At 37.8% G+C, this 12,747-nt stretch overlaps 1 protein-coding gene across 3 annotated transcripts in view; it reads right to left on the bottom strand.

Moving 5' to 3' along the window:
• The window catches only part of FAF1 (Fas associated factor 1), a 356,005-nt gene that overhangs the window by 151,636 nt on the left and 191,622 nt on the right, over nucleotides 1–12,747 (bottom strand). For all 3 annotated transcript variants that reach the window (XM_054720584.1, XM_008139328.3, XM_054720583.1), the window contains exon 8: nucleotides 7,293–7,379. In XM_054720584.1, coding sequence (XP_054576559.1) covers nucleotides 7,293–7,379 — 87 coding nt within the window. The remainder of the gene's footprint in view (nucleotides 1–7,292; nucleotides 7,380–12,747) is intronic.

Genomic DNA, 12,747 nt, shown 5'->3' with positions numbered 1-12,747 from the left:
AAAACACAAGTATAGTATCCCTCACCTCCAAAAATCCAGAGTTTTGCTATCTGCGATTTCAGTTACCCATGGTCAACCATGTCCAAAAATATTAAATGGAAAATTCCAGAAGTAAACAATTCATAAGTTTTAAATTGCATGCTATTCTGAGTAGCATGATGAAATCCTGCACTGTCCCATTCTGTCCCACTGGGGATATGAATCACCCCTTAGTCCAGAGTAGCCACACTATACATGTTGCCCACCTGTTAGTCACTTAGCTGTCTCAGTTATCAGATTGACAGTGTGGTCCCAAAGCACAAGAGTAGTGTTGCTGGCAATTCAGATATGCCAAAGAGAAGCCATAAAGTGCTTCCTTTGAGTGAAAGGTATCCTATATAATAAAAGCCTAATATGCTAAGTGTCCAGTCATCCATTCAGCCAATCAAAGCGTAATATGCTAATAATATGCTAAGGCCACTCAACCGCTCGCTATGACATGAACTGACCACCAGGGGTAGACAGTCGACTGGTCGACCAGTTGCTATGATGTACATTGACCACCAGGGGGACAGACACTCCAACCAGGAGGTTAGCTTGCTGCGGGGGTCCAGCCGATCAGGACTGAGGGAGACGGGCCAGACACACCCTGGAGCCCTCCTGCTGTACCACCCTGGCTGGCCAACCTCCCACATCCCTCCCTGGCCCCAATCGTGCACCAGATGGGTCCCTCAGCCTGGCCTGCGCCCTCTCGCAATCCGTGATCCCTCGGGGGATGTTGGAGAGCTGGTTTCAGCCTAATCCCACAGGCCAGGCTGAGGGACCCCACTGGTGCGTGAATTCGTGGGGCCCTCCTGCTGTACCTCTGGGGGTCTTAGAACATATCTGTACACAAATTAAGATGTAATTAGATGGCCCTTTCTCTAGGAAGCCATTTTTTTTTTACCATTCCCATCTGATGACAAAATCAGAATGAAGGAAGGTAAAAGCAAAATAAGGAAAAATGAAAAGAGTTTAAACAGAATAAAAATATAAACTAGTTTTTAACTGGGTTGAAGAAGGTAGCTTGGTAAGAGGAATATAGATAAAACGTCTTAAAGAAAGGAGATAATTGCTATAGGTATTCTAGGTGGAAGAAACTGTATGGTTAAATGACACAGAGTGGGAGAGAGCACCAAGTATATTTGAAAAACAAACAAAAAAAATGAGTATTTAGCTAAAGTTGAGATATATAGTATCACATTCCATCAATTATTCAAGAAATATTTATTGAGCATTTACTTTAGGCTTATATGAGGAAATAAACCTGGAAGAGACGTTTCAGACCAATGAATGAAGGGTTTTAAATGCCAACATAAAAATCTGTACATAATCAATCGCAACTACATAGCAAGTACTAGGTTGCCATTGAAGATAAGTGAGCAAGGCTGATTGTGATTTATTCTGCACTTCAGAAGTATTTACCTTGCAGTAACAGATGAAATGATTATAGTGGAGGCTTATGAGTTTACTTAATAGGTAACTATAGCACGGTAAGTATGTTGTAATTGTGAGAGTCTGTATCTGGACAGCAGCTCCTATAAAGTGGAGGACAGGGATCCAGGATCAGGTAAATGTACATAATTTGACACCTGCCAAACACAACGTTTGGGGAGAAGTTACAGAAGAAAATGGCCCCCATCAGAAGATTCAAATCTGCTGACATTATCTCATTCACAAATTCTTTTTTATTAAAAAAAAAAAAGGAAGGTGGGTATGTGTGGTTTTATTTTTGTTTTATAAAAAGCTACTGTGTGATGATTCTGTTTAGAAATGATCTCTTTTTTAACATGCAAATATTTAATAAGTAGCTTTCTGATTCCTAACACATGTTTGAAGACCTCTGCTTCTAAAATTCTAATTTCTCAAATTCTGATTTAACATTCCTCAGTTAATGATAGAACCACAGACCATTAATAATCTCAAAGGGAGGGGGGGGGCACATGACAAAAAAAAGTATTAAAAACAGAAGGATTTTTTCCTCCTAGTGTAAGCATTATTAAAAGCAGTACTTTTATACCCTACAAACATTCGTATTATCTGTGTTATAATATGGTGTCTAGACATAATGCACAGTGTTAAAATTATTTCAACTCTCTGGAAACCAAGAGCATTCTTGTTAAAGTGTAAAATGAGATTTCGCCTACTTGCAACTCCTTGTTCTCACACTTGAACTGTCTGTCACAGCATGAAAACATTCCCCTACTGGTGAAGCTTTAGATACCTACTTCCCTGCTGAAAGAACGCAAAAGGAACTGAAAGAGTTACTAACAATTTATACAGTATCCCATATCCCATTAGAGTATTATAACTATAGGCAAAGAAAATATTTTAACTCTGAGGGCAGATGGGGCAACAATGTTTTAAATAATTGTTGCCTTCAATGAGTAGTGCAGAAAATGTCAAAAGACTATAGCCTATCAGGTTGAGAAGTGATTCAAGATGTTATAGGAACCTAATTATAAGAAGTCTTTGTCTTATTTGCTTAGTAAAAGGTTAATGAGAAGTCCACTGAAGAAAACATCTCCTGTGTTTTGACCAAGTATTTCTCATAAAAACATAAATAAAAAAGTATTTTAATCTAGTTCTTTGTTACCTTCTTTTAAAAATAGCTTTATTTGATGTATACTTTTACATGCTATAAAGTTTACTCATTTTTAAAGTGTTCAATTATTTTTTAGTAAATTTACAATTGTGCTACCATTGCCACAATTGTAAATTTACTAAAATGTTCTAATTTTAGAACAGTTCTAGCATCCCAAATCTATTAACTTCTTGATCTAATATATTTCCATAAGTTTATGGAAGCCACTGGTACCTGAAGTTAATATACTATATTTCAAGCCACACAAATCTCTGCAACTGAGCAGGAAAAGTGCAACCTAACCTCACTTTTAATGACCTTTATAACCAATCCTCTACACTGGCACTGGGAAGAAAATGTTCAGGTGCTTTCTCTGAAAGTTAAACCATTCCAAGTATTATGTTATGGCACACTGTCTTGGAAAGAAATTAATTATATTTTTGTTGGTAACACATTTCAGGCTGTTTACACAGCTGACATTTCTCAGCTGTACCCAATTCATGCCCCAAGCTGTGAGGATGATCTTGTTTTGTAGCAGATGCCTCCACTTCAGTGATTTAAATAAGTATAAAAACACCATCGCCTGCAACAATATAGATTACAAGCACCAGATTCATGAGTTTTAATAGTCCTAATGAAAGAAAGGTTTCATGACATTTCTTTGGCTAGGATCTCCTTAGGAGACTATAGTTGCAAATCATTTTTTGTCAAAACTCGAGCACTGCAGCTAGTGGATCTGCTATGGCACCAGTTAAAAGCAGTCTGGCCCTAAACATCTTTGTTGTAGCAAATCATGCAGCTCAAGGCAACATCCTGCCAATATGGTAACATTTGCTCTGGGGAGGCGAGGGCAGGAATCATTTCACAGGTTCTGGGACAAGGTGCAAATAGGAATAATGAGGCAAAAAGAATCAAGCCTCTTAATGGAGATTCCCTCTTGTGTTTGCTGTGACTTAGATACAGCACTAGGTAACATTATAGTCTTGGATATGGTGAATTTTAGCCACTTTCCTATTTTCCTATAGTAATGAAATTGCATTAGAATGCTTGGGGAAAATGTAAATGTTGAGACAATCATTATGTTGTGAGCATCATAAAATACAGTGTCAACTCAAGTCAATGATTTAACACCTAAAATGTATAAGGCACTATGCTAACAGAAGAATCCTATATAATAAAAGCGTAATATGCAAATTGACTGAATGGCAGACCGACCAGTCAGCGGGGGGCGGGGCCAGTGAGCAGGCAGCGCCAGCCAGCCAAGGTGCATGCCAGCAGGCAGAGGGAGGGAACAGCAATGCGGGGGGGGGGGGGGGGGGGGGTGCTGGTGACCAGCAGCGGCGGAGGGGTGATGGGGCGGGGGGCCGGCAACGTCCCCTCATCAGCCCATCCAGTCATGTCCCGCAGAGGGAGGCCAAGCGGCAGCGGCGGTGCTATCCCCTGGTCGGCCGGCCCAGTCGCCGCCCTCAGAGGGAGGCCAGACTGCAGCTTAGGACATCCCCTGAGAACTCCTGGACTGTGAGAGGGCACAGGCCGAGCTGAGGGACGCCCCACCCGCCACCCCAGTGCCAGAATTTTCATGCACCGGGCCTCTAGTTTATAATATTTCACTAAATTTGCCTATCACTGTTGGAACTTGTATCTGATAAGCATGTTTCAATCTGGTTTCTACAACTGTGGGATCAAAGAGCAGTTTTGGCTTTTCTAACTCTATGTAGTCTGACATTTCCAGACTTTATTACCTCACGTTCTTGCTCTTAAACCAAACAATTTTATTTGTTTGTTTGTTTGCTTATTTATTTGTTCATTCATTCATTCATTCACTTAGAGGGAGGGAGGGAGGGAGGGAGAGAGGGAGGGAGAGAGAGAGAGAGACAGAGAGAGAGAGAGACACACACATCAACTACCCGCCTCCCATATGCACCCCAACCCGGGATCAAACCAGGAACCTGGGTATGTGCCCTGATCAGGAATCAAACCCACCACCTTTTGGTGTATGGGATGATGCTCCAACCAACTGATCCACACTGGCCAGAGCCAGACAATTATTTTTGCTGTAAACTTTTTATTATAGAAATTTTCAATAAACTTAATATACACATCACTCAGCTTTAACAATGACCAACAGATGGCTAACCTGAATTTGTTTATATATCTCACATCATTCCCAACCCCTATAGGTTATTTTGAAGTAAATCTCAGATAGCATGTCATTTACTTAAATCGGTCAATTCTTGCCTGTGATCCTTTTCTACATTATGTTAATAATAAAGGCCCGGTGCACAAAATTTGTGCACTGGGGGGGGGAGGGGGTGTCCCTCAGCCCAGCCTGCACCCTCTCCAATCTGGGACCCTTTGAGGGATGTCCAACTGCCGGTTTAGGACCGATCCCAACTGGCAGTCGCAGACATCCCTCTCACAATCTGGGACTGCTGGCTCCTAACTACTTGCCTGCCTGGCTGCCTGACTGCCCCTAACCACTCTGCCTGCCAGTCTGATCACCCCCTAACCGATCCCCTGCCAGCCCAATTGACACCTAAGTGCTCCCCTGCCAGCCCGATCACCCCCAACTGCCCTCCCCTACAGGCCTGGTCCCCCCCAACTGCCCTTCCCTGCTGGCCCAATTGCCCCCAACTTCCCTCCCCTGCAGGCCTGGTAGCCCCCAACTGCCCTCCCCTGCCAGCCATCTTGTGACAATGTGGGGTCGGCCATCCTGTGGTGGCCATCTTGTAACGACATGGGGGCGGCCAACTTGTGACAGCCATCTTGTGACAACGTGGGGGCGGCCATCCTGTGGTGGCCATCTTATAATGACGTGGGGGTGGCCATCTTGTGATGACGTGGGGTGGCCATCTTGTGATGACGTGGGGCGGCCATCTTGTAATGTGAGGGCGTGAAGGTCAATTTGCATATCACCTCTTTATTATATAGGATTATTATATAGGATGAACTATAACACTGACTTTCATTTATTGAGTTTCTACTATGAGTCAGGTACTTACACATATTATCACCAATTCTCATTAATAATGCTGCAAATTAGGTTACTGAAGCTCAGTGAATTTAAGTGACATACTTAGATCTTAATTATTTTCTTCTATTAATGTTATTTCTTGTAGTAGTTACTAGACAATACTAAGAACATCTCTGGTTTATTCATGTTGGGTAAAAAGAAGGTTGTTATTTATGAAAATACTCTTATTTTTTCAAAGTTAAGTGTAACACATTTTCTGTCAAATTTCTCACTCTAAAGGGAAAAAGAAAAACAAACTAAAACCATCAACCACATTGCTACCTTTAGCCATGGACAACCAGCCAATAATTCTAATGAGATACTAAAATAGCAATGTTAAAATCAGTGTTTAGAAGTAAATGTAAATACCTACACATAAAAATTTATTTTTCCTGGAAGGATACACTTTTAAAAAAGTTTTGCTATTTTCCGATTTTGAAGTTTCATGATACACAAAGCATTTTCCAAAGGTACAGTGTTTAGACTGTGGAATAATTAGATTCAAGTAGCGTGTATATAAACAATTGTTTTAACAATGTTTCTGACTTCCACAAAGAATTCACTCATATTAAAATGTATAAAGGCAGTGCTGAGAGAGGAGGAGTAATTATTATCCAAACAAAAACACAATATTTACTAGAAAATACAAAAACTATATTTTTGGCCTTATTTTAAAAATCTGATTTAACTTCAGAATTCTTGAAACATTCTCATTTTGTACTTTAAAAAAAGGGGGGAGGAGGGTGGTATCTGATTAAAACAACCAAGATTATGGGTAAAAGTGACCAAATGTAATTTTAGTTGACCTCCTTAGATGATAAAACTTACTCTCTTAAAAAAAAATCACTTAGAAATAGGGCAGAGATAGGTAAGGTTTCAAAATGTATAACAGGAAAATCATTATAAGTAGATATAATAACAGGTAAAAATGACTAAATCTTTTCTTCCAGTTCTTATAGTAGTGAAAAGTATGGGTATATTTAAGAATAGGATGCTATTAACATTAACTGTAAAACTTAGCTATTTTTTAAAGTACCAGTCTATTATAGAAAATGTAGTTTGACGCCAAAACTGGTTTGGCTCAGTGGATAGAGCGTCGGCCTGCGGACTGAAAGGTCCCAGGTTCGATTCCGGTCAAGGGCATGTACCTTGGTTGCGGGCACATCCCCAGTAGGGGGTGTGCAGGAGGCAGCTGGTCGATGTTTCTCTCTCATCGATGTTTCTAGCTCTCTATCCCTCTCCCTTTTTCTCTGTAAAAAATCAATAAAATATATTTTAAAAAAAAAGAAAATGTAGTTTGAAAATTAAATATGTAACGGTTCGATTGACTTTAAGATATCTGTAATTTAGGGGAAATAATTTTGTGCTTGGGACATTTCATCAGTAATAGCTGAACATATTCTTTTGATCAAGGAAAATTTTAAGTCAAATCAAGCAGCATTAGTTCCTGATATTGATATTGTAATATTATCAACAGAAAGCTGGTATATTTCACTTATGATATCTGTTCTGCAAGTTAACTCAAATTATTACAACTCTTATTTTCACATTATTTGATTTATAAATTTTTTCAGTGCAATATTCAAAGTTTGATTCTGCTTATTATCACAGTCAATTAGACTGAAAGTGGAAAAAGAGAGACGAGGATATAAAACTGGTAAGTCAACTGTCACTTACTGAATCATCTGTGGCAGAAGTTGGCCAACCCTCCCATAACTGATGGCGTACGGGGATACTCGTAAGGTCATACACATTTCTTTTTACCTGCAAAAAGAAAGAGACACTGCAATTAAAAGTAGGGTTTCCATATGACTTAGGCTAATTGCCAATTTATGTGATAACACTGTATTTCCTCTGTTTTCTTCTAGATTCAAAACAAGCATTAGAAACTAGGATAACACAAGTCAGAAAAAAATTTGTAAAAAATATTTAAACCAAATTTAAAAACAGATTCTCAATAAAGGTTAAAATAAATTTGCAAAGAACAGACTGATGGGTTGCCAGAGGGGGAGGGTTGGGAGAATGGGTGAAAAAGATGATGGGATTAAGAAGTACAACTTGGTAGTTACAAAGTAGTCATGGGGATGTAAAGTACTGCATAGGGAATATATCAATAATCAATATATATAAAAGGTTAATATGCTAAGTGTCTTTCCCTTAGTCTGGGTAATGAGGTCACGTAGCAATGCCCAGCTTCCTCTCCCTAGCGATGACAGCCTCCTTGCAGTTTCTTCAGCCCAGGAACACGACTTGGTTTATAGCCAGATGGAAACACTTTACACTGTAACCAAATGTCTGTGATGCGTTTTCCCGTGCCTCATCTCATTTGATCCTCACAGAAGTCCTGGAGTAGGTAGATAGGAAACTCGGTGGAATCCTATTTTCTTTTCATTAGCTGGAAAACAGAGATTTAGAAACTTGACCCAACTGAAAAGAAGTAAAAAATGGTGGACTTTGAAAATTACTTCAGGTTTTCTCACTGCGCAGAATATAGTCAAACACTGCTGCAGTTAAATATTTTATCCTTTGTTCTCCCTGTGTGATCTACAATAATAATCTGCTCCGTGTTGATATTTACTGCTGTGTTGCTGACAATTACCTGAAAGAGAAGTTGGGAGTGCTTCACTAGGCTGGAAAAAGTTTAGCTAAATCAGAAAGCAGGTCTAATTAAGCAAGTTTGTTCTATATCTATAAAAGGCTAAGTTGACTCGTGCATGTGCAATACATATAAAGCTCTCACTGGCGCCAATTGCACGCATGTGTTTCGATTTGTCATTGTTGATCGTCAATTTGATTGACACTTCTTTTATAGAGAAATGGCAAATAGCGATATTAAAATATTTCTTCTAATTAATTTCCTTTCAATATGCACAAATTCGTGCACCAGGCCACTAGTATTCTAATAACTGTCTACAGTGTCAGATGGATACTAGACTTATTGGGGTTATCACTTTGTAAAGAATATGACTGTCTAACCATTATGCTGCATACCTGAAACTAATCCTATATAATAAAAGCCTAATAGGCTAAGTGTCTGGTCGACCAGTCGGACGTTCAACCAATCAAAGCGTAATATGCTAATGATATGCTAAGGCCACTCAACCACTCGCTATGATGTGCACTGACCACCAGGAGGCAGACAGTCAACCAGCTGACCAGTTGCTATGACATGCACTGACCACCAGGGGGCAGATGCTCTGACAGGTAGGTTAGCTTGCTGCTGAGGTCTGGCAGATCAGGACTGAGCAAGATGGGCTGGACATGCCCTGGAGCCCTCTCCCAGTCCCTCCCCGGCTGGCCAACCTCCCACATCCCTCTCTGGCCCAGACAGTGCACCGGTGGGGTCCCTCGGCCTGGCCTGCACCCTCTCACAATCTGGAATGCCTCGGGGGATGTTGGAGAGCCAGTTTCGGCTGGATCCTGCAGGCCAAGCCAAGGGATTGGTGCATGAATTCGTGCACTGGGCTTCTAGTACAAAATAATATTGAATGTAAACTGTAACTTAAAAATAAAAGAAGAAAACCACCCCCTGCTGCTGATTGTTTTTATATATCCTAGATGGCTTTAAGTTTCTTTTCAGTTAAGAAACTTCAGCTATATAGTACAGCTAGGACAAACTATAATTATAAATTTTTAATAATCTTATAATTTTTTAAATGGTTCCAGATGTAAAATAATTCAAACAAAAGATATGATTCAAGTTTCTATGTGGGAGAGAGAAGGGTGTTTTTTTTGAAGGGGAGGAGCAGGTGGGAGGAAAAACCTGAAGTTTTCTTTATTATTTTGTGTAAGCTTCAAAGATGTAAAAACTAATAAAACAACGCAGATTATTTCTTTGAAATCATCCAAATTAAAAACTATTTCAATACAATATTTGTTAACTGGATGGTATCTACAAATACACTATTTAGGCCTTTCCTAAAAAGACAATACGGTAATGATACTTTATATTTTTAATACTGTTAAAGATGAAAAACAATTTTCAACATGTAATATTATACCTTTCATTTTAGAAGAAGAGGTAATTTATCAGAACAAACTGTTGGAAGATTAAACTCTATGTTATCCACTAATTAAGAAGTATCATATTTTTTTTCAGTTTTAAACAGGTTATGAAAATTCTATTTTGTTTCATATTTACAAATAAGATAAATTATCAAATTGTTCAGAATGGACTTAACTCTTCAGGTTAGTTATGGGATTAAACTGCTGTAACAAATGAAGCTAATATTGAATGTTGCACATAATACAGGGTGGGGCAAAAGGAGGTTCCAAATGCAAAACTCGTTTTGCCCTACTTTGTATCTTGTACAGTAAGACTTCACTATATAAAACAAGCAGTATTCATTCATGTTTTTAAATGTCCAATTACGGCATTTTGTCTCACATTTCTGTTTGTTATACATAAACACATCTAAGTTACCTTTCCAGTGAAATAGAGATATATATTCACTGGGAAAGGAAAAAACAAAAACACAATGTGGAACTCAATATACTTTTTATCTCTAATGTACACCTGTGAAAAAAGACTTAGTAAATGAGAACCGAGGAGCTTGGAGGAATGGCTTGATCCCTACTCAATTCAAACAAACAACTTTTCTTCAAAGGTTCTTGGCAATGGCCAGTCTACCATGCAGTATTTTGTTTATGACCAGTCACATAGAGTTTAGAAATTTTCATTAGTCATTATCAACACAACAATTTAGCCAAATTCAACCTCTGACCACATCTACTAGCTAAGACTAATTTTGTCATGCTTAAACATTAGTGTTTTTAAGGAGAAGAGTGGTCCACAAACCCAAAGTATTATATTAATAAAAGAAGAGAGGAGTATGAGATGACCTTAGAGCTCAAGGCCCCAAAAAATCCTTCTTAAAGTTATTTTTCAATTATGCTATCTAGATACACCAAGCTTCATCAACTATTTTGAAAGAAAAAAAAAAAGGCAGGACAAATATTTGTATCTGTTCGAAAGGTTGCAGCAAGGCTACCCTGTATTGGATAGTATACACAAATACTATGAGTTGAGTATACAAACAAATAACTCTAAGGGGATTCTTTAAATTCCACCTTAATTCCAAAACACAACAATATGGTATTATGAAATAAACAGTATTTTTTTTTCTTTCATTAACTCATTTGTAACTGCACTGAATTGAATAGCATTCCTTTGCTATTGTAAGCCCGAAAAGCATGTTCTGGCTATAGTGTTATGTTGGTATAAAGCGCAACGCCAGACTGATGTGCTGAACAAAAGTGATCAAAGTTAGAGTAATGTTAGCCATTGCACAAGTATTTGGCTTCATTGTTCTCTCCAGAATGACATCTGTTAAGCAACTTGTCATAGAATAAACTGGCTAATGCAGACAGAATTTGGCTGAGAGGGTACAAAATAAAGCATATTAGGTTAATGTTTGTCCCAATGGAAAAGATAAATTCACAGAGATTCTGAGATTATGCCAAAAGATTTTTGTGTTAAACCACAATCACTAAATAACAACTTAAATACAAATCAGTCTTTCAAAAATAATTCCATGTTTAGCAATATTCTAACCATAAGCAGATTTTAACATTACATTGAAGAAATACATATGATAAGGTAACAAAAGTACAAAGTGGGCAAAGGTTTTACTAATAAAGATATAATCTTTATTGATGGTTTTCTGTAATTAAAAATTTAAGTCACAATTCTGCAGGGAAGGAAAAAATCCAAAAAGTATATAAAGCAAAAGTAAAAATGATGCTTTTTAAAAATATTAGTATCCTAGAAAACCTGAGAGACAAATTACAGCTATATATAAAAATGATGCAGAGTAAATTTAACGTTGTCATGAATCAAATGAAGGACGGAATTCTCTCAGAGAGGGAAAGAAGAATAAAGGACTAGAGGAGGAAGAGAAAGAAGGAGGGGGAGGGAAAGAGAGAGATTGAGAGATCATTGACTGATTTGAGAGATTCAAGCGCACTTGAGAGAGGCAGAAAATACACACAGACTGGGTGCTGTAGCTGGCATGCCCAGCTGCCATTATTGTTCTACTTCTGATGGAATTTCATCTTCAGAGATTTGTGCTAAATTCCAGTTAAGTACAAGTGGCACTTCACAGGGTAACATTTCCTCAGGGCCTTTTTGTCTTACACAGTTTCTTTGATCAGCACTGACTCAAGATAATGCTGAACCTTCATAATCTTTTCAATTTTTGTTGTGCATTAAGCTCTAAATCTGAGATTTCAGTATGTTAAACTATGCAAATGTTTCAATTAATTCTGAAGAAATTTAATAAATGCTTTGATTACCAGCTGAACATCAAATTTATGTTACAAACTATACTGTATTTGGATCAAGTGTTCTAGATCGACAATAGATTTTTCCAGTTTGTTTTCTACATTTCTTAAAAAGAGAATTTTACTTTTTACCTATTGCTTCAGATTAGGCAGTTGTGACTAAGAAAAAATTAAATCAGATTAACTTGAAAGTATTAATATGGGACTGATTTACTATTTGCTTTTCATTATTAATAAAAATCTATTTATACACTATAATTACTGTAAGAAACTAAGCAATGATATCCATGTCAAACTTCATATTTCCTCATGGAAATTTCATTGATGAACACAGCACTGGGAAAAAGATCACTGTATTAAGACCTGCTCAATATAAAATTATATGAAATATTCTTCTCCCACAAAGTTTTGAGTTCCATAAATTTTCAAACAATTTTTATTTTTAAAATGTTATCAGAATTTCTTAGAAAGAAGTCTTAGGATGTTAACTCTGCTAACCTAAGTTTTGAGGCTCAGAATTAGCCTCCTCCTATGAGCTGTTTGTAGCTATTGAAACAGAAAAATATAAGACTTGTAGGTAACATTGTTAGCTATAATAAAATCATTGCTTGTGAGCTAAATGTTGGTAAGACATTTATCCAAATGAAAACAATTTCTGATAATAGAAAGAAAAGTCACAAAGTTTGAGGTACTGAAGCATAATGAGAGGCAAAGAAAAAGATTTCTCATTGTCCAGTTGTTACTGTGGGCAATTTGGCAGAACCTCTCTGAGATTTACTTTACTCAGAGTTAAAAGAGAATAAAACAAGATCACTTCTGATTTTCACAGCTCTAAATTCCTATGATTTTA

This window comes from Eptesicus fuscus, chromosome 9 (genome assembly GCF_027574615.1).
Source record: "Eptesicus fuscus isolate TK198812 chromosome 9, DD_ASM_mEF_20220401, whole genome shotgun sequence".
NCBI lineage: Eukaryota > Metazoa > Chordata > Mammalia > Chiroptera > Vespertilionidae > Eptesicus > Eptesicus fuscus.
Note: the sequence above shows the minus strand (reverse complement) of the source record. Positions and strands in the feature narration are given on the sequence as shown.